General features: G+C 41.6%; 1 protein-coding gene across 3 annotated transcripts in view; it reads right to left on the bottom strand.

The window, feature by feature from the left end:
- GBE1 (1,4-alpha-glucan branching enzyme 1) overlaps positions 1 to 26,675 on the bottom strand; it is a 170,614-nt gene extending 143,939 nt beyond the window's left edge. For 2 of the 3 annotated variants that reach the window (XM_072025735.1, XM_072025738.1), the window contains exon 1: positions 26,476 to 26,675. In XM_072025735.1, the coding sequence (XP_071881836.1) occupies positions 26,476 to 26,576 (101 nt within the window). In that variant the 5' untranslated portion in view covers positions 26,577 to 26,675. The remainder of the gene's footprint in view (positions 1 to 26,475) is intronic. The other variant, XM_072025740.1, reaches the window with a different exon arrangement.
- Between the last annotated feature and the right edge of the window lie 493 nt (positions 26,676 to 27,168).

Raw genomic sequence — 27,168 nt, 5'->3', positions numbered from 1 at the left:
CCAAGGAGTAGAAGTAACCCTCTTCCCTCCCGTACACACTAAGATAATTTAGCAACTTCACCCACATTTGACAGCTGCAATGTCTTGCCATCAGCCACACCCACATTTGACAGCTGCAATGTGTTGCCATCAGCCACACAGTGAATATATATCGTCCTTGATTCAGAACCAAAAGCAAAAGTGATTACAAGATGCATCAAGTGCAAACAATGCAATCATTTAGTAATAATTACTTCACTAGCTTATCTAAACCCATCTACTTCTAAGAACCCCTTCCCCACAGTATTTAGATGTTCTCTTACCCACATCCTCATATGCTTGTTCATATTTCAACCCCTTCAGTTTTATTAGATTCACATAGACACCTCACAGGATAAATGCATCAAATTACTGATTCATAGAATAAGCAAAAGGCAATTTCTTTCCATCTTACCACACTTGCTACAAGAAAGCTATTCAATCTCTTCATCTTTTACCCTCTATAGATATAAAAGGTATACTGTTACTTTTTGTTTTTAAAAACTGAAAGACACCCCAAAACACAAAGCCCCCTCTAAGATGCTAAGCTGTTACAACTTTCTGGAGCACTACAGCTATGTATATTCTGCGTACACCAAAGCTCCCAAAACAGCTTCCCTGGCACAACAGAACAGTCTTAAGAAGCATTTTATAATTGCTGTCTCAAGGCTCTATTTTATGCTTTTCCCTTTGTATGTACGGCAACAAATTTACCAGTAGCATGCTTTTTGTTTTACACATCTAAATGTTTGTCAGAGAAACAAATTTAGATATTAAGTTTCTTCATTTAATAGTCATTGTCTCACTATCTCTGATAAATAGCCTTAATTATGCATAAATTATGCACTAAAACCCCTTCTTTTAGATGTAATAATTGGATATCATCCTAACAGAGAAGCAAAAGCAATTTGAGGCAGTTCTTTTCAAATTAACATAACTACAGAGAAACTCCATCATATTTGAGCAGAAGCTGCAGAAATGTAAAGAGACAGATTTCTTTCTAGAAATCAGTAGACTAAGACTGTGTTAGCTCATGTTTCATATTACACAAGAGAAAATAAACTGAAAGGTCAGTTGAACAGTTACAGCATTGCCCTTTTCCAAGGTAATCAGCAGAGCATGTAGCAGAGACGTGAACACAAGCGTGACTGGAAAGACAGTAGCTGATGAAGAGGCACGCTGCCACAGGACGCGGGACAAAATGCTGCTCCCACCGCCAGCTGAGGAGCGTGGCACTCTGCAGGACGTACTTCACTAACTCTGATTTATTGCTTTAATTTCAAATTAGTGTTCTTGTTAACCATTCTCGTTTTCATATTGCCAAAACAGACTAGAAGAAGGAATACTGAACATTAATCACATCCCCAGGTAAGCTACAGAAAAAAACACCGTTATTAATTTGTTTGTAATAGCGACACAATACAGTCAAAAATTCATCCATCCGGTTTATTAATGCATTTTTGCTTTAAGCACCCAAATTGTTGTTCTTCAGCACTGTTTACCTGCACACTGTAGGGCAGAGGTCCCATCTTTGCCCCCACCTCGCCCATCAAAATTTATTTTCCTATCAGAAGAATGTATTTATTGGCGGAAAGCTCCAAAACGTTTTTTACAAACCACATTAGCATATGCTTAAATGCTCCTTACGTTAGAGACAACTCAAACATTTTATTTACTAGAATTATTCCTAATGAAGCTGTAAGCAAGAGTATATCGATTCCCATTTTATTCCACTGACAGCTATTTCTAAAAAACTTTCCTTGTATTAATAGGTATCTAGGTCTAGTTAAGGGGAGAGGGAAGAAGTCAGCAATTCCCAGAGCACTAGCACTGAGTTGGAATCAAAACACAAGCTAAAAGCAGTAGCTACAGCAAAGGTTTCAGAAGATAATATAGGAACTTTGAATGAATTTATGATATGCTTTTTGGTGGGCAAGTGCTACTGTATCATGAAGGGGTCTTAACCAACCTGCAAGTGTCAGGCAGTACTATTTCTAAGGCAATTATTTGCCCGGTAAGGATCAGCCCACGTGCCTCCTATGGGTTTTAAAAGCTCCGCACATCGTGACAAGATAGTCTGGACTTCAATGACTATTTCATTTCATCTTAGCTGTTTAAAAAAAGCTGTTTTCAATGTGTTTTATTTTTACTAGCTTACCACAGCAGTAAACATAAGAAGCCATCTGTTTCTTCTCAAATTTGGATTTTTAAGTGTGCTGCATCAATTTGGCTTCCACATTCTTTGGAATGCCGCAAGTGATTTTAGTTGGCATAAATGAAGCTCAATTCAATACTAAGAATGATTTATCCTCCTAAATAACCCCCAAGAAGTTAAGAAGCAAAAGTTTTAGTTGGTAGGCAAAAATTTTGGTAGACAAGTTTATGTCAGAAGTCACTCCTGATTATTTCAAATTTTCAGATCAAACACTGGATATTTGTCATTCCATTAGCCTCCCAACCCACTTTAGAGGGGACATCTTTCAATTAAAAAAAAAAATTAATTAATTTTGTAGCTGAAAACTATGCAACTGCTCTAGCTACAACATAGTTGTTGATTTTCATAAATTTTACTTCATTTCCTATTAAGATCTGTTCCAAAAGTTAAAGAGTCTTGACTTAATGGATCAGATCAATGGCTTACATGCTCAAGTAGTTTACTACCTGAAAGTTAAGTTAAACAAAAGTCTTCTCATCCCATAATAACCATAAAGCAAACAAAAAACCTCACTACAGAGCTGCTTCTTTGTCAAACTTCAGATTAACTAGGTTTAAATAGATAGCCAGAGGCTCTCAAAAAGCTGGCTAGAAGAAGGGTACCCACAGCAATCACCAAGCTCTATGCTACAGCAAAAGTTTCTCCCCTACAACAGCTTTCCCCCTCATCTAGCGTAAGCATAAACCTGCAGTGCTCCACTCTAATTTAATAAACCTTTAAACTCTATTATTTTGGCCTCAATTTCAAGATGTGCATGTATATCAACTAAATAAGCATTCTGTTTTCCTCTCACAAGCACAAATAGACCCCCAAGGTAGGTTTTCTTCCTAGCCTGTAAGTTATTTATCGCCCACTTTTAGATTACCTCTCTGTATTTTAATGCTATAAAGAAAACTTCACAAAGCTCCAGGAAAGAAGCACTTCTATGTTATTTTACATATAAAGAAGAGAAAAACAAGCATTAAGCGTGGGATGGGAAGGAAGGTATACTTTTGCTTTTCTGGCTGACAGCCGAGGCGGTTCGATCAGTCTTCACTGGCTGGATCAATAAGTCTTTTCTATTTAGGCTCAGTGGCTCTATAGCACAATTCATATTGATTGCAGATTCAACTTACCAAGTGAGCCTGGTCTGCTAGCTGGGTTCCCCGTAATGCCAATGAAGAATAGCAGCCTGTTGAGAATAGAGTTTTAAGGAAGAAAATGTTTCCTCCAGTGACTATAGACCAAGATCCTAGAGGGATTTGGGGCTGGAGAGGAGGAACAACACAGAGCTACTTTACCTGCTAAGTAATCGTAGCAGCCTTAGGCACCTAATCAGAAGTGCCATGCTGTCTTCACTGCACAAGCTTGCCTAAGCGTAATTCTTAACTGCCTTCATTGTTAGCAGGACCAACATGGAAAGCCAAGCACTCAACTCACTGTACAGTCTGCAGTGCAAAATGCTTGTAATTTAATATCAATAAACTAGAAGTGTAATTAGGATTTGGGTACTTAAGAAACATCTTTAACTAGTCCCGGGTAATCAAGCCTATTCCCAAGGAAGATGAGCAATCAGGAAGTGTGTATGCATGAAACTATTCACAGCAGCAACCAACAATACAAAGGCTTACTTTATTCACAGCCAAGCATTTTCAAGGTGCATTCCAAAAAGTTCTTCCAAACTTTGGTAAGAAGGAGCAAAAAGCTGAGAAGCACTGGTCATTAACTGGTTTGTACCATCATCTCAGGAATAGCTGTATGAATGTCAAATTCACAGAAGTTATTATACCAAATATTTGAGCCTCTTAAGAAAACAGAGGAATTCAAGTTTTATGGACTCTGCCTGTTCTTCTGAAACACTAAGCCACTGTATCGCTTTGACACAAGTCTTTTATCGGAAGGAAGCTACATGAATTGCTGCATGTCAGGAATCTGGTAAGGGCTTCGTAACTGCAGAATGCGCACTACCCGGCAGCTGCTGGATTCCTCTCACCCACATTTCTATTTTCACAGGATTGGAGCTCAGAAGGACATATGACAGTTTCCAAGACATCTGCCTTCTGACGGGATCGTGGCTGTATTTGAAGTTAGCAGGGACAGCCCGATAATCATAGAAGTCACTGTTGCTTTGCAGTCTCCAAGCATATGTCAGTCTCTTGTCTGTAATTCAACCTGTCTGTCACTGCATTAGGAAGCTTATGGTCCAAGTTCTGAATGGTAAGGAAAGTTGTAAACAAGAAGCATGGGAGAACAACTAATACTGCACCAGTGCTCACAAATAATCTGCCCAAAACGTGACTCAAGTCTCCATAAGACACCGAAGCTCACGCCAGAGTTTTACATAGTCGAAGCAGTGAGGTTGCTGGGACTCACAGAAGGATGCTTGCTGCTATCTGGGGGTGCAGAAGAAGAAACCTCACACTCCCACACCAACCCCCTTAGAGAGCCTGGTATTGCCAGGGTCAGTCTTCTTGATATGCTGCACACTGAAACACGGCCATGATCTTGCTTTTTTGACAAGGTTACTGAGAAAGCTCCAGAGATCATGGAAGTATTGACATTTGTCTAATGCTAGGAGTTCAGAAACAAAAGACAAGCAAGCTGACAACCAGGTGGAGAAAGTCTATTTTTACAGTTCCTTATTCATCTCATCTGCTTAAGGTTCTATATGCACCATCTAAAGCAAGTACTAAAGTTAGAGAAGCCTTTCATATCAGATTTTGACAGAAGCTTTATTTACCCAGAACGCCTTGTATCAAAATTTCATATTTTTAACTTTATCCATCTGAAGCGAATGCTTAAACACAAAGGTTGAGCAACATAGTTACACACTACAGGTTTAACAGGACTTCTTCTTTGTCACCAATTTTCCATCCGATGACGTTCCTATGGCTATTTAGTATGATTTTTTTTTTTCTTCTTTGTGGAGAAATTCAGAGGATTCACAACTTCTCAAGCAGTGTATTAGACATACCTGTCTATCCTTGAGGTACAGAATAGAAAAAAGCAGTGCACTATAATCTTGATGTTAGTATACACACAATTATCTAAGTATTTACATCAGGTGCTTAAACATCCCTTCCTTCTGCCCCCCCCCACCCACAACAGGTAGAACTGAACATTGAAGTCATCTCTTTTTTGGAACTAAGCCTAGGAAAACACCACTGGCTCCAATTCTCAGGCTGGAGAGCTGCCAAAGCAAAGCCTACGAACAGAAGCCAGGGGGATGCCAGGTTAGCCCCAGAGCTTCAGCCAGCACGGCCTCCTCAGCCCCGTTCAGCTCGATACGCAGCAGCATAAGGGAAGAGCCACGGACCTACAGCTTTGACGAGCTTTTCAATTTATCCGGAACCTCACGTCTTCGTTTAGGAGCTATCTACCCAGAACAAAGCTCATAAAGACTTCTGAGGCATCGAATATTGTTAGGTATGTAAAGAATTGATGTGTGACTTTTCCTATTGCAATATATTTGTTATATTAGAGTAGCTGGGGTACTTATTCCATAAGTACATCTGTCATTTGTAAAACTCCCCCGAAATTCAATTCTTCAACCTCTTCCTCCTCTCCCGAGGAGCCTGAACTGCTGATTACCTTCTGCAAGGCCACACACACACACATTAGCACCCACAGGTGCCTAGGTGGCTATCCTTTCCCCCCCTAACATATACAATTTAGGCATTGCCAGTTAGAACTTCCTTAGTTCTCATCTTAAATCTTTCATCTTGTACCAGTTTCACGTAAAATGCATGCAGAAGCGACAGAGGAGGTACCAACTAGAGAGGAGAAAGGAAGTTTCCATTAGGAACAGAGCCAGAGAGAGGCTGCAGGACCTGTCCTGACAGGTCTGAGACCCAAGTGGACCAAAGCCTGAAGTCAGTGCTGACCTGCTTCTCAGCAGGATGCTGGGACACTGAACATCCCGGGGTCCCTGCCAACCAGAATTAATCTAGGAGTATTTACTACTTTATACCAATTGAAGCTAGCCAGTTTCGCACAACAAAGAATGTGACAAGATATAAGAACAACAATGCAGATAATGACAGAAATACAACCGCTGCGAGTGCCAAAACATTCTAATATATCTTCGGTTACCAGCCACCACATACACCTCTGCTAAGCTTGCATTCATTATCTGCGTACATAAATACACCTACAAAGAAAAAGGGATGCCACAATGCTAAAACTGACAAAAAACACAAATGAAACAACCCAGCTCCTACCCTGAAAAAAAGTTGTGCTGTTGTGGTAGGCATCATTTCTCCTCCTCGAATACCATATTAGCACAATTGCCATGCAATTTAACATCAGGTCATGTAGTCACTGAAGCGTGTCAAATCAACTTTTACGTCACTATCACCTTAAAGAAGCATTACAGTTACAGTAACCACATGTTCACAAGGAACATACTTGGTTATTTCCATTCTAACTTCTTGTAATTTCTATTTAAATTTATGATACACACTGTACACATATGCACACATGAAATTTGCACACATGGACTTATATAAAGAGTATTGTGCCAAAGCATTCTGGAAACACCAAGTGATTTACTATTGACAAAAACGTCCAGAGTTTTCAGCACCAAAGTACAAAACTCTTTAGGAGTAAAGGCGTTATGGATGCAAGATTGTATTCATACTGTATATCACCCAATACTAAAGATTTTTCTTCATCTTTCTTTAACCTTTTAACCAAATGTTACAGTTGCAATTTCCAAGTCTTTCCTCCTGGATAGCTAACTCAAGAGGGAGGTATATTGCTGAGTACTCTGAACCAGAGAAAGGTAAGCCCTCAGGAAAGGCGATGGGAATACATCTCCTTCCTGAGCTGAAAGACAGAGCTGCTGTTCAACACCAGGATGCCTCTACGAGGCCAAGGGGAACCTTCTTTTTCTGTATCACCCAAACCTGCAGGAACGTGAAACCACCACACGATTCTCTGCATCTCTCCTTGTTTACCTTCCTGCTGTGGTTGGTCCCCTTTATGCCCGCAGTGGGGTTCTGCAGGCAAGCCTGGGCCAACACACGAGCTGTACGAGCACCTTACCCACCTTTCAGCCAGCTTCACTAAATTTAAGTTAAGTGCACCTGCCCTAATTCTGTCACGCTGAACTCCGTGGTGAACTTCTCCTGCTGATTTCTTCAGGATATTTAGGGAGACTGGTCTCTATGCTAAATTTGAAAGACAGATGCAGCACTCTGCTGCTTTTGAAAAGGTACCCAAATATATTTGGGATAGTTGTGTTTAGTACATCTTTCTTCCTTTACATGTCTCCCTTAAAACAAATTAGCATAATTCTGCCTTGCTAGGGAGGGACTAATGTGGCACGGTTATTAGAACTACTTTAATGCCCAACGTGCCTCACACAGTAAAGGGCTCCGAGCATTTATGTTACTCTAGTTCTCTTGAAGGAAGCCTGGGTCTTCATATTCCATTAATTTATTCTTAAAAAAAAATAAAATACTAATTCTCACATTTTTCTGAGCTAAGCATTTCATGCCTTTTCTTTCAGAAAGTGTTTGCTAAATGAAATATTTTAATCACTAAGTACACAGGGCATCAGTAGCCACACCGTTTGACAGAGTTTAAAAACCTTGGTTCAGAGAGCCCCGATGTGCCATCCCACTGCGTTATGTTACACGATACAGTTACTTGGCTACAAGGAAAAGCTCAGAGCACAAGACCAGCAGACAGAGAGAAGAACCACGTGGAAGGGCCCTTTTCAGTACACGTCAGGCTTCTAAATGCAGACCAGAGCCACGGTCTCTTTCCGAGTCCTAAAATACCACACAGCTGGTGCAGTGAACTGCTCGGTCTGCCACATGGAGTCACAGGAACAAGAGAAGTTCATTCAAGGTTACCAGCATCTGAATTGTGAACGCTGCACTGCGTAAGCACAATAAGCAAGTCTCAGGTCTGAGCTGAACAGTTTTCCCTTGCATATGCCATATGTACAGCTGAATTCAATAAAAAAGTAATCTTCGACCTGCCAGACGACTTTGAGAGAAACCTCTTAAGAATACCAATTATTCCTAATTAAGTGTAAACTTTCAGATTGCTTACCGAGAAAAATCCACAATTAAAAAAAAAAATAAAAAAATTTTGCAAGCACAATAGTATCTGTAATGAGCAGTATGAACAAAAACTGATACGGACAATAAAACAGAGTTTGAACTGATAATTCATTCCTCTTCTACAGCAGTAAGGAGTTGCTAGAACTGCATTTCACTTCCATAATTGAGTTTTGAGTGGCTTACATTCATACTCTAATTACAACACAGCTAATATGAATTTCAACTTCCATATATCATACATGTAGAGCAAGCCCCCTTCCTTGCCATCTTGGGGGACATCTAGGAGAAGCTGTCGTGTCTAGGTACTACTCCACCTCGAGTCAACCAGGTTGCTGTCTTTCTGTCTTTCTGCAGACAGCCTCTTTCCCTATAGTATGCTCACAGTGTGATGCGAGTTGCAAACGGCTCTACCAGTTTGTTCATGCCCTCATACAACCCAAAGAAATCTGATCTCAAGACCGAGAAGACTGGTTTTCTGTACATACAAAACCAGAAAGCTGGATGCTCAGGGACAGCATGCAATCAGAGCCAGTACACAAGGCGCAGTACTGGAGCACGCTGTTTCACAAACGCAAAGCTGACCTGAAATTCTCCAGCTGACAGCTTCTACCAAGAGCCCAGAAAATTTTCCTGGGAGGCGAAGTGGACGGTGAGGGGACACATGGCATGAAGAAGGCAGATGAAACTGCACACTTCTATTAAGACCTTTTAATAGCAGTCAAGAAGCTGGAGCTGGCTTCCCCTCCAGGCGCTCTGGGAAGGGGCTCGCAGGGTTTCAGAGGCCCCAGCCCCAAGGGGGTACCAAGCAGGGACCCACAGCCAGGCCCTGCTCGTTGCCCACAGCCTTCCTTTACAAGGCCCCTTCCCCTTCTTCGTTTCAGTCTGGAACAAGCCCCAGCTTAGAAATCCCCAAGCAGCCAGGCCAGATGCCTGCGCACAGTTTAAGAACAGGCCCGTGATGCATTTCTGCACGCCTGACACTGCAAGCAGCTCACGTGCAGCCAAGGTTTAAAGCCATGAGCACTAATAAAATACATTGTGTTAAAAGGCTACAGTACCGTGAAGGGAAAAGCTGTTCTTTAATATGTAAGTAATGAGTTGATTAAGTTATTAGGCAAAACAGGTAAGCAGTTTCAAAGCAAATATTTTGGCAAAGGCAAATGCCTATTAATTTCAGTAGAGGTGAACCTGAAGTGTGACAGCTTTTTTACTAAAACAAACAGAAGGCAAAGCCTACAGTTTAAAACTACGTTGTCTCTTTGCTGATCAACTATCTCTTTCTAGACATGATTTCAGCATTAGGTGCCTTCTACCTTTGCTTTAAGAATAAATTCAGAGTAAGATCCATCTGTCAAAGGGCTTTCCTCAGTGATTTTTCTCAGTGCCCCTCAGAGGGGCACTAAAAGCTACAGAAAACACCCCAGCTTTTGTAATAATCATGTTTTATTCTCCCATAAACTGAAATAACACCGGAAGCAAGTTTAGCTTGCATCCATACAGCTCACTCTTAAGTCCATTCAATTAGAGTGAAAGCAACCAACCATCCCACCCCCCAAATAAGTCACCACACACATTGCCCACATCACATCCACGAGCTCATCCCCTGGACACAGCTGAATAGACAAAATCATCTTATTCCATTAAAAACTTTGCAGGCCAATGCTGTCACATTATACAGTCGCTTGCAGTTTTATCTTGGGTTTGTAGTCTCCCTTAGAAGCTGGAGGGTCTCATCCTACCACCTCCATGCATCCTCTTACTGCCTCATCCCCAGCAGCACTCATGGAAACTCCAAGTTTCAGTATTATGCAGTATGTTCCAATTCATATATTTTAACAACACTGAAATAGGACGAGTTACAACAATGATACAATTACAAGGTTCATTTTCTTCCAGAAGTACTTTTGTTCTGGAAGTTTAAGACACAACCAATATGCACCATAAGTGTTAAAGACTAAAGAAACTATGCAGAAAAATTCATTCCTAGCTTACTACCAAATATGTAGGCCTTTAACCATCATCTGATTACAAAGGAGGAGTAAGGTAAAAATAAATTTTCTGGAGGGAACTTCCTTCCAGCACTTTGCTGGCTAATCAAATGTTGCACTTTAAAGCTCCTAACAATTTTTTCTTTTGCTCCAGAGTCCTGGGATCCCCCAGAGAATATGAAATTTTGGTTTGGACACCCCAAATCCATGCTACAGATTGCTCCCTGTCTAAGAACTACACAACTAAGTAGTGCTTGTAAGCAAAATTAAAAATGGTGACAGCAGTATGAATGAAACAACAAATGGAAAGAGCAAATCGAAGATGTAATGCAGAATATTGTCAAGACCTGAAAACACATTTAGAAGTTTACAAATGTTACCTTTCCATAAGTTTAGTTAACTTTCGGTTAACTAAAAAAATATTTTCACAATACAAAAATCCCATGATTATTGAAAAAAAAAAAAAAAAAAAAAAAGACTTCTTTGTAAGGTATACTGAATGCCACCAATTATGGGAAACGTTTAGAGTACTGACATGAGCATATAAATACATGTTTTACCGTAAATAATGCTGAAACTGTTCTTGTAGAATTTGACAGTGTTATTTCCAGGAATTTAACAAAAAGCAGTTAAGCAATTCCACCTACTAAGAAAAATTTCTTACCAATATCTAGTCAGGATATCAGAACAGTAAGAATTAGTGAAGTGACACAAATATACCATTATTCTACCTGAAGGTTTATAGTTATCTTGCTCACATATAGATGATACAATGATGCAATTTCTTAAGTTCCCCGCATTTGACCAGCTCTCATCAGCTAACAGAGCAGAGCACAAAGGAACCAGCCAGGAGAAGCAATACTCCATTACAAATGTTATTGAGACGTGTGTGTGATCTGCAATTACCATGTCACTGCAGTAACCATCATGAGGAGTAACACTCCACGTTGCAATTACAACCTGTTTGTTCCAATCATCTTATAACCACCCTATTATTTAAAAAATAAAAATAAAATCCTACCCATCTACGAACAACTCACGCACCATGCACTTCTTCCTAGCAGGAAAAAGAGAAAAACAGCTGCAAAGTCAGGAACTTCCTGACAGAGATGCAAGCCTCGCGTTTTGTCTGTCTCTAGAGGTGGTGTGAAAACCTTCACTCTGTATTCCTTTTCCTTCTGCTCCCACATTGGCCCTCACTTCCTCCATCCTTTTTCATTGTCCTTCCATTATTTGACCACCCAGAAATTCAAATTCACATTGCAGTAGCATGTGTGTGTAGGCACGTGCTGAAATCCCACAGACCTCCACCAAAATTTGCCTTGGCTGCATTATAAAACATAGAGAAAGCAAAATGAGAATTTTAGAGTAGTATATGCAATGTTGTCATGCATTTATCCTCAACTACCTAGGCTTCTGAGTCAAAAGTTTTGAAATAGTCGACTTACTCATATAACCTGCAATGCAAAAGACCTGAATGATTTCTTGGAAGATGATTTAAAGATCGTACAATAAATATCTCCATCATTCAAATAAGAACACGGGTATCAGCACGAGGGAAGACCTGTCTTTTTAAGCCCATAAATTCAATTTTAATGATCTTGATACCTAAAGAATAAAGTAATAAAGTCAACTAAAACCTTGTGCTCATACCATATAACAACATCTCAATTAAGTACTGAAACCGAGCACACTGTTCTCACCAACAGGCTACTTGAAACTTTGTCAGAGGAGGGGGTGTGTGTGTGGAAACAACACAAACGGTGCCTTGCACACTGGCAGTCAGTAAGCAGCTAAGTTACAGATGCTTATTCAGTAAGAACTATTTAATCCCACAGAGCTTCATTTTATTTTTCCTCCAAAGCCTACAATGCATGAGCAGAAGCAGCTATGTGTCCCCTCAGTTATACCTCCCACTTGGGTTCATACCTTTGTGGTATAAAATATGCCAAGACTGCAATTTCCTCCTCACTTCAATTTCCTTACTATTTTATAGTTTACAAATGGACCACTTGATGAAAAAAGTATCAATAGCAACAGTAGGAAGAAGGAAAATCTGAAGTCAAAACTTCTCACCTAACAAGCCATGTATTCAATGTCAAAGCACTGCCACTACTGTACAACTCTAAATTCAGATATTAAGGAAAACAGGAACACAATACTTCATAATACACAAATCACTGCTTGGTTGTTTTCCCTAGAGTGGGCTCTATGCTGTAGCTTGAATGGACAAACCTTATTAAGCACTGAATAAGAACTGTGACAAAGTCTCAGTGCCATTTTTAGAACTACTTAACCTGCCAACAAGTGCTGAGAACTATGTGGCAGAGTCAATGATACCAAGAGCAGCCCTTGAAATTCATGGCCCAGAGTAACCTGTATAACCAAATACACAAAGTCCAGTCTATTTCCTCTTCATAAAGTCCACGTTGCACAAGTGTGGTATCAAAACACGTACTTCAATTAATCACAGCCACATTCAAAGAACTTAGGCAAACACAGCTAGAAGCCATCACCGATCTTTTAAAATATGAAGAAAACTGTTCTAAAACCAGCTTTACATTAAAAGTGCTTGTTAATATACTAGCAGATGCTACTGGTGAGCAACATCCTTTTTGCTGACAAAGTCCTCAGTGAAGATGCAGTTAAACCACTGAATTTGTCATCACAAGTTTTGTCTAGGTTGGAAAGGGCATCAGCAACAGTTGGAACTACGAAAAAGCACGCTCTTGCACCTATAAGCTATACTGACAGCACAACCATTTCTCTAACATTGCATGTTGTGCTGGCAATGTCTGTCTTTAAGAGAGCTACTTCAATATCTGCTTGTTGTTGCCCTGCCAAGTGATGCATTGATTATCCAACCTATAACACAGAACTAAGCATTTTTGAGAAAATACTGTTTCAATTGAATTACGTTGACTGGCTAGACTTTGCAAACTACACCAATCCCTGCTATTTAAGGACAAAAAAAGACGTTTAGAGGAACTTCTGGAGAAGAATCAGGTCTTGGCAAAGTTAACGTTTCCTACTTCTATAGGGCCTGGAAGATGCTTCTATCATAAGCCACTACAGCAAAAATGTTCTGCAACAACACTTAACAGATGTAAATGCTCTTTGCAGCTACCTCCATTTTAAACTGGAAACCACTCAAAGTTAACCATGATGGCTGCTGACTGCTCAGTCTGATGCCTACTTTGATGTCAGCACATGATATTAGGAAAGGGAACGTACTATTTTATGATCTGAAATTCCTGAAATTTAAAGGCCCAAGTTCAGAGAGTTTTGCTTCTGATACTAAAAAGCTTGTTTTGTTTTTATTTAAAATTTTCTATTCGCTGTTAAGAAAAAAAGAAAGTAAATAGCTACGCCAAAATATACAAGGGCTGACAGGCATACTCAGAGACATCATTTGTTATCTTATAATACTTCATACTAATAATATACTATAATATTCATACTATAATACTTCCATAACTTCAGGATCCAGAGTATATCCTATTCAGGAGACATCTTAGGATTGTTAATCCACTCATTGTTATTGTACAGTAACAACATTCCTGGTTTACCGGCTGTGATAAAGTAGTTGCCACCCAAGGGCCTCCAAACACGCTAAATTTTGAGGTAATAATGATCATTAGGTCTATTCCAGTACTTAATCTTCTAATAAACCCTTTCACTTTGTTCTCAAAAGCCACAAGGTAGAGCTAAAACACATACACCTCTGTATGCAGACTGACTTACTTTTACCAGTTATGGAACCTACAGACAGCTTCTACCAGCTCAAGGTGTCAAGTTAACTTCTGTACTATGAAAGGCACTGCTGTTTATTTTTGAACAAGCAGATCTCAAGATTAAGTTTTCTGCAGCCATTAACTTCATCAAGTAATCTAATTTTAAACAATGCACACATGAAACCTGTTGAAACACTGGACTTGGAGACCTGCAGAAGACACTGTACTTGGGAAGCCTGATGCACAGGTCCTGTCTGCACTACTGAGCCTTGTACTTGAGGCTTGAGAAGCCTGCACATTAGCATGAGTAGCCAAACGCTGCCTGGGAACCTGGGGGGTGCCCCATGCCAACCTGTGAGGACAAAGTCAATTTGAAGTTATCGTATAATTAAAGGCTTATCTTTGGCCTTAAAACATTCTCATATCTGCTTCTGAAACAGAAGCAGTTCTTTCATAAATCTTAAAATCAGAAGAGACAGCTTGCACCATAATCAGCATTTACTTCATGGCATGTTCTGGGGGCAGTGAGGTCAAATTCATATACCAGTATATGTGGTAAGTTTTACCACCCAGCATCACCACTCCATACAATCATTACTCCATAGGTTAGGTTTGGTAGTTAACACCTCTAGCTTCCTTCAGACCAGCTCTCCTACTGAAGCTTTTCATCCATATTCTACCTCAGCAACATTTAAAGACAGTTAGGTATTTCATACATCACACTTTCATATGCTGACACTACAATCCAAGGCCTCTCTCAAACTGTATCACACCAGAGTTAGAATTTGTAACTTTCGAGGAAAGTACTGCATACAACTACTATCAGAATCACACAGCATCTAAAACTGTATGGACTTGTTTATTTATTTCAGGGTAAAAAGCAGGAAAGAGGGTTTTTGTCCAAAATGTTTACATGATATGAAGAAAATCTGAAGAAGTTTGGCAAATAAATCTACATGCTAACAAGCATCATTTACAATTTTCTGTCTGAAAGAGCTAATCATTATAATCACATTCAAATTACACTGCAATAGCATTACTATTAAAAGTCTGTTTACTGCTATCTAAAAGACACTGTTAGAAGGCTGATTTTTTTTCTTAAATATTTCCCAATTGTTGTAAACAGGATTAAAAGAAATCAGCAATATTTTGAAAAAATCTTCAGATGTTTATGAAATCAAGCATTAAAGACCTCTTGTTTGAAAGCTCCTATCAAATATGCCATAGATTAAGTCTATGAACTCCATAAGCCATAGCTAAACTTGCCATGAACCCACTGGAGGGTGGTGCACATGCTAGCTGGAAACTCCTTCAAAGAAGGGCTGGGGGGTGTCTACATGTACATTAAGTGCATAGGTGCAACTTACAAAAAAACACCCCTGATTTCCCAAAAGCTGCAAAGGAAGGTCTACAGCAAACATAACAGGAAAAGCTTGTTTCCCCCTCTAAATTAAGAGCTTAGTTGTATCTTAGTGGGTGAAAAATTCTGAGAAAAGCTAAGAAACAGTTAACAGCAGGTCAAGTGACATCTCCACACAGCCCAGGGCAGTGAGGCACTGGCACAGGCTGCCCAGAGAGGTTGTGGATGCCCCATCCCTGGAAGCATTCAAGGCCAGGCTGGATGCTGCTCTGGGCAGCCTCCTCTAGCAGTTGGCAACCCTGCCCAGAGCAAGGGGGTTGGAACTAGATGATCTTTAAGGTCCTTTTCAACCCAGACCATTCTATGATTCGATGAGAAGTATACAGAACACATTTGATCTCTATTGAAAGAAACAGCCCTTCGCCAACAGACTATGCTTCATTTAAAACCTCACATATACTTCCAAGTGGCCAACACCATTGGAAATACTAAACATATACCATCTAATCACGAAAATTGAAATATTTTAATACAGAAACAAAACAACAACTCACACACACACAAAAAAAAAAACAACTTGGAAAATGATATAGTAAAGGAATGTAACCAAGAATATTTATACTAGGGATATCAATGACAATAGGTATCAGATTATGTAAACAGTAAGACTTACTAGCCTAGTCAGAAACATCTCAGGGCATGTTAGCCTAAAATATCCAAGATAACTGCTTAAGATTATCCCATACAACAGAATTTATCAAGCTTCTATTATCTTCTCTGGAATAGCAGTTACAGCACAGTCAGGTACCCCCCAAGGCTGCTAGACTCCTATGTTTATGCAATTAATTCATTCTAGATGGGCAATTTCTGAACAGCATGATTTTAACAGGAGTCTTTCAGACAATTCCCCTTGGCCTTCCTGCTTTTCTCCAAAGCATCTTACCAAATGCTTTTGGCTCATATAGCCAAAAACCTTAGATCCGACGAGGCTGCATTTGTATATGACCACGGGCAATGCCTGGAGGCACACATCCCGCACATGCCTGCAGCCTGCCTACTTTGACCCATAAGCCAAAAAACACCCTCAAAACAGATGTCTGGGCCCACACACAGTTGGCACAGATGGATTTATGGAATGGGAATGCATTGCTTTGTTAAAAATCCCCATGCTGACTGTAATAATCTCATAACAGTGTGATGAGTATGAAAGTGTTATTTTCTTCTTATCATCCAATATAATCGCTCAAAGAGATTCTATCTAATTCTATCTAGTTTTCCTCTACCATCTTCCTCTCCGGAAGACAAGGGCAAATTAAGATCAGAACCTAAACATTTCCCATAAAAAAAAAAGAATATATATATGTATGTATATATATATATAAATAAAATAATAATTCTCTTCAAGTTGCACATCCTCACAATAGTGTTTAACTACTCTTCAAGATCAATGAAGTCTGTATTTTAGCTTGTCCATACCCCTATAAACCTTTTCGTGATCAAAAAGGAGGGTTTTGGTGGTTCATTTTTCTTATTTTGGTTGTTTTTTGAGCAAGTTGAACTAATACTAACATACTTGAAGTCCACACTGCTCTAGAAAATTATTCTAACAGGCTTTCTTCAGTTTTCTGCTTCTACCACAAAGGAAAGTATCTTCACTTTGGTTTCTCTTGTCTGTGCCACTTAGAAGCAGGAGTACGCGGATTCCCATCTCTCGTGAAGGACTGCAGAACGTACAGAGGCAAACCCCTCTCTGAATGCAAGACCAGTTCACATAAGGGCAGAAACTTCTGTTCTATGAACTAAGAAAGCCCTCAGAAATTCATTTTGTATGACTAAGCATCACTCAATTACTTCTGCAGATCTAGGCTATGTTTTTGGAACTTTGCATAACCTCCTAGCAGGGGAATGCCTGGGAGAGTAGGTCCACCCTTACTGGAACTTCATAGCCCCCTTCAAAGTTATCCTGTCTAATTCTAAGCACAACTGCAGACATGCTAGCACACAACCCAGCAACACATCACACCAAAAGCATAAGGACACGTGAGAACCAGAAGGATGCTGTGCCTGAGCAACAGCCCAAAGGAAAGAAGGAGGGTGTCAAATAGCATTAGAGCTACTGCTACCTGCAAGTAATATGAGACAACAGATTCAGAGCTGCATGTTAAAGAGACTGTCAGTAAGGTTTAGGGTTTTTTGTTTGTTTTTAACTGTACCAAGATAGACTAAAATGAATTCAGCATTAGAAATACCCAGGTTAATGAAACAGTTTCAAGATGTTCACATAAGTGAAAATGTATTTCAAACAAACTAGTTGACCTAGCTCATTAGACAGGTCTTCAGACATCTATTCTGAGAAAGTAGATCAAAAGCCTACACTAGATTTTAATTGTAAATAATGTCCAGATAACATTCATTGGCAAGGTGCTTCTGACAGCAACAAGAGCAAAGCAGACTTTGTTGTTCTAATCAGCACGGAGGCCTATTCTTTGTAGCTTGGCCAGGAATCATCACTAATAACTGGCCTTCAACTTGTTAACACAAGGTGCTATAAGGGTGTCAAGTAAGTTGTCAGATACTTGGAGAAGAGGCAAACCATATTCCAGCTTAAAACTTTTTTTCAGCAGAAAAACATTTTTTGCAGTGGAAAACTGAAAACTCATGTTTTAAACATTTTAAATACAAAAACCTGATGTTGTTTCACTTGACACATTGCCTTAAGACATTATTTTCTTTTTAAGCTAATGAATAACCGTATGAAGCAAGCCTTCAGAAGTACAAAGTAAACTGAAGCAGCAGCGAGACAGGTTTTAGATCTCTGACACTGCACAAGTGGAAAGGAGTTCCTTTTGTGGAGAGACACGAGATGAAGGAGCAGCGAGGATTAGAAGGCATAGCGGGAGTAAGTAGAGGGTAATGGGGAGACTGGAAAGAAAGAAGTGTGTATACATAAACACCGAAATTGAACAGAGGGAAAAATGCATCTTCACGAGATAGGTTGTCAGTTTAAGAAGGTCCTCTGGAATAATAATGCCTTCTTCACAGTTTAGAAGTAGCGAAGATGCACACATAAATACCCAACTGTGAAGTATTCAGCAATGCAAAGCTATTCCTTACAATAACAATGAGACAGTAATTAGACTCCTGGACACATAATCCATTGTTTTAAGGTTCTGGCCAAATTTTCAGAACCCACCCAATTTCTTCAGACCTGCTAATGCTATGTAGCTGAACTGAGGGGGCCTCCAATCCATTTTTCAGAGTAATTAGTTGTAATTCATATATAGAGGCAACTGCCCTGCTAACAAAATTTAATACTTATATCCTAATTTTTCCTGCCTTTTTTCTAAACCTACAGCTATTAAGACAATATACAACTTGAACGTTTTGTTGAGAACCATGACCAGATATAGATGTGCCATATGTCCATCAGCCTGCGTAGCTGTTTTCCCAGTGCCACCATAGGGATGCTGAAAGGGTCTCACCGTGGGAGGCAGCAGAGCTACTTCGGTTCTCACTTGCACAGCTCCAGGCACCCAAGGCACACCTTGCTTACTGTCTAAGTCTCTTCAGCTGGAGCACAGACTACAAGCTCTAATTTCCTCCAAATGAATCCTGCCCTTGAGTAGATCTACAGAGAATCTGCAGAGCATGAATCCATCCCACACAAGTCTCCCATCAAGAATCCACTGATGCCAAACCCCACACCATGAGGACCATGCCTCCTTTTAGTCCTAACTAGCCAATAGCAGGAAAACAAATTATGCACAGCATTTTCCATGTTTTGTCTCAATATCTCCAGTGTAAGTACTTCAGAGGACATTTAATTAGTTGGTTTCTTGTTTCAAAATAGAGGATGTTTTATGAGCAAAGACTTAAACTACCAGGGCTGTATTTAACACTATGAATATATCTCTCCCATTCTCAATGGAAAACATGTGAATGCCACAAATACTGGAGCAGCAGCAGCATTTATGTAAAGCATAGATTACCAGCTGAAGTGAAAGTCTACCATGCACACGACATCTTACACGTATTACCCAGCAAAAACAACTGGAGCCTGGGGGGAGGCTGCCCATCTCTAGGTGCAAACAAGCAAGGTGCAGGTACCCAAGTCCAGTGAAGACAGGATTTGTGCTGGACATCTGTGGCTGCAGATCCTCAAGTAAGGACAAGTAAAACACACAGACACAGTTACCAGTGTAAGAACACACCCTGCAAAGCAGTTATCAAGCACCTTCCCCACTGCTTAACTGCCTCCCTTTTAAGTGTATTCCCAAGACTATTCACATTCATTATGGAAAGAGGGTTATTAAAGTTTGAATCAAATCATTGTACAAAAAGCCATAGATCTTTTCGATTGTTTTCTGCTATTTAAACAGTCCCACAGGAAGAGCAGGTTTCTCAGCTGAACCCCTCAGAGCGGCTCAAAACTCCAAGAGGTCACAGCTCAGTCTTTATTTGACTTTATAACGGGTCCTTTACTGCATGCCCTGCGCTTGGCCAACGCAGCCTGGAACGGACAAGAACCCATCACACCAGCAACTACATGTATGTGCCTGGTTTTGCAGTCAATGGCACCGTAGTGCCTAAGAAGGAGCACCCAGTACAGACTGAACACTTCAGTGTCAGCGTGTCAATGCCAGTTCCAAGCTGCATTGCGTCAACGTCTTCCTAACATCTTAGTATTTCCTTCAGGAATCGCAACTCCTAGTCTTAGCCGATAAGACTTAAGTATGTGGTTATTGCACATGTTGTGCTCATCCCAACTTCTTGAAATCATATTTAATCCAATGGCCCTATTTTTTGGTGCTTCTGGTTTTAGGCTACTATTTCCTCTAAGTCTTTTAGATAACACTTATGTCTCAGCCCATCACAACTACTTTCTACAACAGATAAAGCAAGTAAACTTCAGTGCATTGCAAAACTGCGTAACATCAGATGAGAGCTAGTTTGAGACAAGCTCCCAAACACCGCTATGTTCATCATGCTCAGGTACTTCCCCTCACAGGCTTAAAAGTTAGAGGCCATCAATTATGCAATTGGCTGAGCTTGTCAGGGTTGTTGACCCTAATGCTCAAGACCATCCTAACAAGCACAGTAATGCAGACGCATACAGCTCATTGAACCTGCAGGTATTGTTTTTCTACACAGCTCTAGAATCATTCCGAGTAGTTCAACAGAAGTCTGCTGTACTTACGGGATGCCAGAAGAAAAAAGAAGGGACAGCAATGTATGTTACCCAGATTTCTACCTCACTCCCACCATTGCCCATGACTAGGATGCCATCCAAGTAATTCTTTTCAGCCATCATTCCCAAACTTTTGAGACCCCAACAGCTGCCTTCCCACTCAGTCCTATCAAACCTAATTCCGTGTTTTTTCATTTTCAATACCTCTTCAAGTACCCACTACTGTGCATCTCTAAAAGTAGAAAAAATCAAAAAACATAGTAAAGCAGCAGTAATCAGATAGTAGATAAATACAAACTGGGGAATGGCAAATACTTCCCTATTGAAAGGGTGGTGATATCTAAGAACACCACCAGAAACCTCTAAGCCAATTGACAGATACCTTGCTAATTGATCCAGCTACTAAAGCCACTGAGTAGACATCCCAGTCTTAATGAAAAACTCAGCAACACCTTAAAAGGGACCTTCCCTTTCTTTCACAACCCATGCCTATGATCAAACACCATGGCAGGTGTTTTGCCTAGCTGAACAAACCAATGTCCTTCTTGAAGCTTTAGTCAATATAACGACTGAAGCTGTGCAGTAGTACATTTTTACTCATTTACTCTATAAACTGAACTATTCAAAAAGTAAGCTTTTACTGAAGACTATACAGTTAGCAGAGTAAAAAGGCAGTTGCAGGGGCTACTAAAATATAATAAGGCATGCACATTGTAACAGCAGAAAACTCTAATGGGCAGCATTTTCTAATACCAGTTCGTAACTCCATAAAATGCAATTACACCACAGGCATTAATGGTTTTAATTGAGCCAATTATGTTCTAAGAGGTAAAAGACTAAAAATACATACTAAATTATACAAAGTCTTTAGCCTAAATAACACTTGAGAGTTAACAAAATACTTGTGGGAAAACATATCACAGATGGTCAAACAATTTAGAACAGTGATATCCTATGCAAAGGCTATCACTTGGGGGTTTTTTGTTAGATTGTTTTTCTAAGTAGATTCTTGTTTCAACTTCTGAACAGCATGTCTGCAGGTCAGGGCTGAATGGCTCACTACGAATAGTGAAAGGATTGCTTTCCTTCCCAAACAAAATACCGCACACAACCCAGGGTCAACAATCAGGTATTGGGAGGAAAGAGGAATTACAGATTTCTATTTCTACCCCCAAACCACCATTTGCATAGACATGACCAGAGACGCGTCACCAGAAGCCCATTTCTTCCCACTAGTCACTCATTCAACCACGGTAGTCCATACGCCACACTTGTGGCTTAACAAGGTCCTAGCATCACATTTTAGGTAACCCTTCTTTAGGGTAGCACTTCGATCCTATCAAGGCATCCGGACTGTGAAACAAAGTGTTTCAGACCACTTCATGTTTTATAGATGCATGCTGATATGTCCCGAGATTTGGAATATGAGGGATCCTGGTCTTCAGATGAGAACAGATGTTACTCCACAACTTTGATGGCTGAAGTCATTAGGCCACCTGAGGAACACTACAGATCACTGATGCAGAGTCTGCAGACCACTAATGGGGGAGAACACAGCTTGAAAGGGAAAGATTTCAGCAGTGTCAGCTTACAGCTAGTAGTATCAAGACTTGATTAGACGTAACTGCAAGGAAGTTTGGTTGTAGTATCAAGCACTCAAAGCCAAACCCAGATTAGGCAGCTTTGACAGCATCTGCTAATCAGGGTTTAAAGCCCTCTCAAACACAGATGACGTATCTTCTGTATGAATGAAAGACTAGTAATAGCAAGACCAGTTCTACAGCAAGTACTTCTAAATAGCTACATGCAAAATTATTCAAGATGCACATCTCCTCCTAGCTGTACCATGTATGGCTGGCCTCTTTTCATTCCTCTGCCAGAACAAATTAAAAATTCAGAGGTAGAGCACATTATGTAAGCAGAAAACATCATCTCCTTCAGCAACAAACCCTGTGTCCAAACAGACATGAAAACCACAAATTTCTTTTAAGACCATCTGAATGCTACAGCTACAATCGTTACAGTCGTGTTAGGGAGCTGTTTCCAAACACTGGGAGCCAGAGAATTTAAGTGCATACCTGAAGACATATTTCAAAGTAATAGAGAGGTCTGTTTACCAGAAAAGTAAACAGAGTAATTAATAGTAACCATTAAGAAAGCTAATGTTAATGGAGTCTTATTCAAGTCTCAAAGAGCTGACGTAACAGTTGAAAACTTCAGGCAGATTTAATTTCAAATTTAGGATGTCTTCCCTGCTTACCAGGTGAATCATGGCAAATTAAGACAGAAGAAAATGCAGCTGATGAAGGACAGAAGACCAAAAACTTGCACGCTATTAACATTACACATCCATTCCTTCTTTAAAGAACACCCTTCCTTCATGTTAAATTGTCACAAATAAAATCCACGTAAACATTTGCTGTCAACTCCAGGTAATGTAAAAATATTTTCTGTTTCTTCTTACGAAAGACGCTCCCATTCCTTCCACTACAACCCAACAGAAAGAGATGCATCATAACACCTATACTTTTTTCTCAGCATATGCTTTTTTTAATGTATATGAAATCACATACAGAAGCAGTCACATGAGCAGAGATAGATGTACTTTTCTTAAGGTAGGCTTGCCTGAGATGGCTAAGCAGCTCTGTTGATTAAACTACATATTTTTATACAAATAAACATACACACACACTAAAATGGCACAGTTTAAATCAAGACATCTGAAAGCGATGTGTTGCATTACAATTAGACTATTCTTGTTACTTTAAGTATCACAATCCAATAATTCAGTGCTTTTTTTGTTTTGTTTTTAAATTCTCGAGAAATGAAGTCAGCTGTCTAAATCAGGAAATTATATTTGAAGAGAGATTATAGAAAGCAGCCCTCAAAACCAAAAAGGGGTGTTTTCAGAACTCAAGGCAATATCATGAGTTGTTTCATCATGAATCTGGCAATTCTCAAAATGAATCAGCATAACTGCATCACTGTGCAGAATCCAGGCTGATGCACGTAAAGCCCATGTACCCTTCAGTACCACCCTCTCCAATAAATAAAAAAGCACACAAAGATCTGGGCCTGAAGCACGGTGCCATGTGGCACAGTCACCTCTCTGGGGTAGCAGAGGTGGATGGGAGCTCCAACAGGACAGGCTTGAGCCTGGCAAAGCATGGGTGCTCAAGGACAGGCTACAGCCTCTGTAGAAAGCAAGCAAGCTTCTTGTTCCTTGTCCAGCTTCTACCACCTATGGCACATAGGCAGAGCCTGACAGCTGGCTTCTTCTGACTACAGAAGGAAAAACTAACCCTGGGGAGGTGTGAGTGGCACGTGCCTGCTTACAGACTTCAGCTACCAAAGGGGCAGGTGGGAGGGGAAATGCTTGGAGAAAAGGCTGAGCCAGGCTCCTGTCCACAGCACACAGAAGAGAGACCTGAGACAGCCAGAAATGCAGCAAGGGAAGTTACAGCATTAAGACAGAAATCTTCACAGCAAGGATAGCCAAACACTGGGACAGGCTGCCCAAGGCGGCTGTGGAAACACATCCTCAGAGACACAGCACAACCCTACACAGTCTTGCACGGCCTGATGCAACAGCAGAAATAGCCCCACTTTAAGCAGGAGAACAAGCCATCATAGTGAAGTTAGCTGTGTGTCTCGCAACGGCCAGGCACAAAAAGTTACGAAATTTTCCGCTAGCAATAATCTAGGCTAATGTGATGCTACGGATAAACAGCAGGCAGACTGCCGCCCAAGGGGTGAGTCAACAACTTGCTGATGCCACAGCCAGAAATAGAGCCCTAATCTTTTATATCCCCTCCAGTCTTTAGAAGAACACATAGCCAGTATGCGAGGCAAAGGAAGGGCTGTTTTTGTGGCGGTTTGCACAACACATCGTAAAAAGATCTCAACAGATATGTTAAAAAAAAAAAAAAAAAAACAAGCCTGTTTCTCAAACATCCTTAATCCTCTGTCAAAATCTCCAGTTTTTATTTCTTTAGGTTATACACAGTGTGCTAGCTGTCAGGACTGAGGGGGAATTTTGTGGATTAATTACTTTGTTTAATGTGTCAACATCATTATAAGCTTTAAGAAATTTAGTCTACTACACAAAGCACCGATATGTATTGTATTTGACCAAATCTGTTTTACTCCTTTCTCAAATCTTCCCAGTCCAAGCAAGAAAAACACTTTTGGTGCTGGAGGGTGCCAGGCACAACATTTCTCTCTCCTCCCTTTTCTCAGGAACAACTCAATGCAGAGAACTGATGAAGCGCCTGCACTTTTGTTGTTTGAACTATTCTAGTGGAAAGACATACTACTGGGCAGGCAGAGGTGGTGGTGTCATCTGCAGCAGAGGTAGAGAAGGCCTGCCCATAGTATCAGAAGGAATAAGAAACTTAACAATTCAGGAGTTGAGTGGTACCACTTCCATCTGACTTTCCTACTCTGGAAGAATTGCTAATAGCACAACGCATGCTAAGAATGGTCCTCCTACCCTAACTGTGATCACAAGGCCACGGCAAGGAGCTGAGTTGATCAGCTAACACACACATCTCCTTCACAGCAGATTCACTGCTGCCTCTTCATAGCCTTTCCTACACTATATGGGGCACATTAATTCACTAGGTTGCTTAATGATATGCCCCACAAATGCAGGTCCAAGCTTTAAGTCACCACTTAAAATACATGCTATCCTTCTAGAGGTACAAGAGCATACTGTCAATAGGTTTTAAGATGATACGTGCGACTTTATTTTGTACATATGCTTGGAGCTTCAAAAGGTAAATATGTTTCTGCTTCTAGACAGCTTGCCAGGTTTTATTTTCCTTCACACTTTTACATGAAGGATTAGTTAAGCGAGTGCCATATCATTATGTAACTGTACTAAATCCATACAGTATGCAACTCAAGGACTGTTTTCAGTTCCAATTCCCATCTCAGAAGGGGCTAGGAAAGGCACAGAAAACCTGGCAAAGAATGACAGACACGTGGGACGTCTTCATGTAGCAGCCAGTTGAAGGCATCAGGATTCCTCGGCCTGGCACACAGACCACAAAGCTCCACACCACGCAGATCTGACACTGCTCCTGGAAGCTGGGATGAGTATTGCACGACAAGTATACAAAAGTTTTGCAAACTCACCATGTTCAGCACTGCTGTGCTACTCCCTGAAACGCAAACACCGCTATCCACAGTGTGACACTTAGATGGCATTAGGGCTCCCCAATCATTTAATAAATGTTTTTTATTAAGAGATCTACTCATTACTTCCTACACCCTAGCAGCCTACTGAAAGAATTAGGTGTTTTACAGCATCGCATACAGCACTGTAAGCACGCCAGAAATCATTGTTTAAAACCCTGTTATTGTGTCATTAAGAGATTACTTTGAGGAAAGCGCTCGATACACCAGCCTAGCAGTTTACTCAACTCCTAATCCCATTTCACAAGCCCCTTCCCTCGCTGCTACCGCTCTCTGCCAGGAACCAGCGGGACACCGAGCAGCAGCAAGCCGGCGGTGTGCTGTGTCCCACAGCAAGGCGAGCAGCTTCCCTTCCCTTTCGCCTCCCCGCCACCCCCAGCAGCCGCGGGGGAGGACACCCGGCCCCCTCCAGCGGCTGCTCGGCCGGCCGGGCCTGGCGAACCCCGCACACCGCGGAAAGGCGCAGGAAGGGGCGCCCCAGGAAGAAGCAGCAGAGGCTGAGGAGATGTTTATTCACAGCCAGCGCGGCCCCACCAGCCCGCCGCGGCCCCTGCTCGGGGGGTTTCAGCGGCACCCGGCAGCGCCGGCCCCGCCCGCAGCGGGGGCGTCGCCGTCGGAGGGAGCGGGGCCGCCCCGGCGGAGGGACAGCCCACCGGCAGCCCGGGAGGGAGAGCAGAGCAGGGGGAGGGAGGGGAGGCAGCCGCCGCCCCCCGCCCGTACCTGCGCTGGAAGTCCTGCTCGAAGGGGGCCAGGTAGGGGTCCCGCTCCAGCAGCTGCGCCAGCTTGGGCGCCCGCGGGCCCTGCGTGCTGGCCGCCGCCATTTTGTGCGCCCCGGCCGGGCGGCGGCGGGCACGGCCGCTATATAGAGCCGGGGCGGGCGGGACGCGCACCCCCGGCCTCCCGGAGCCGCCCACCGGCGGGGGCAGCCCGCGGGGCGCCTCCTCCCCCTCCCTCCTCCTCCTCCTCCACCTCCTCCTCCTCCCTGAACGGGGAGGCGGCGAGAAGCGAAGCAGAGGGAGGGGAGCCAGCGGTGCTCCTGGCGGCGGAGGGGACGGGGTGATGGGAGCTCTGAGGGCGTGCGGGAGCGCTCACACACCGTCTGTGCACTGCAAAGCGGTGCCTCGGAGGGGGCAAAAGAGCCCGAGACACAGGAAGATGAGTTCGGCTGATCCTAGTGCATGCCGGTGAACAGCAGGGGGAGGTTGTCAGGGAACTTGTTGGCCCGGTATCAGTGTGGCTCATTTTTGGGTAGGCCACCACATATCCGAGGCAGCTATTCACCAGCCTGACCCTGCCTCTAGGCCAAACTTCAGCGCTTTTGTTCTTTTTAAGGTCCAACATTAATGCTTGGTTTAGACACATAGTGACAATGTGTATTCAGAGGCCTCTTTTGCATGCCTCTTAGCCACGGTT

The sequence above is a fragment of the Anas platyrhynchos genome, chromosome 1 (genome assembly GCF_047663525.1).
Source record: "Anas platyrhynchos isolate ZD024472 breed Pekin duck chromosome 1, IASCAAS_PekinDuck_T2T, whole genome shotgun sequence".
NCBI classification, from domain to species: domain Eukaryota; kingdom Metazoa; phylum Chordata; class Aves; order Anseriformes; family Anatidae; genus Anas; species Anas platyrhynchos.
The sequence above is the reverse complement of the archived record's forward strand: the minus strand, read 5'-3'. Positions and strand labels throughout refer to the sequence as shown.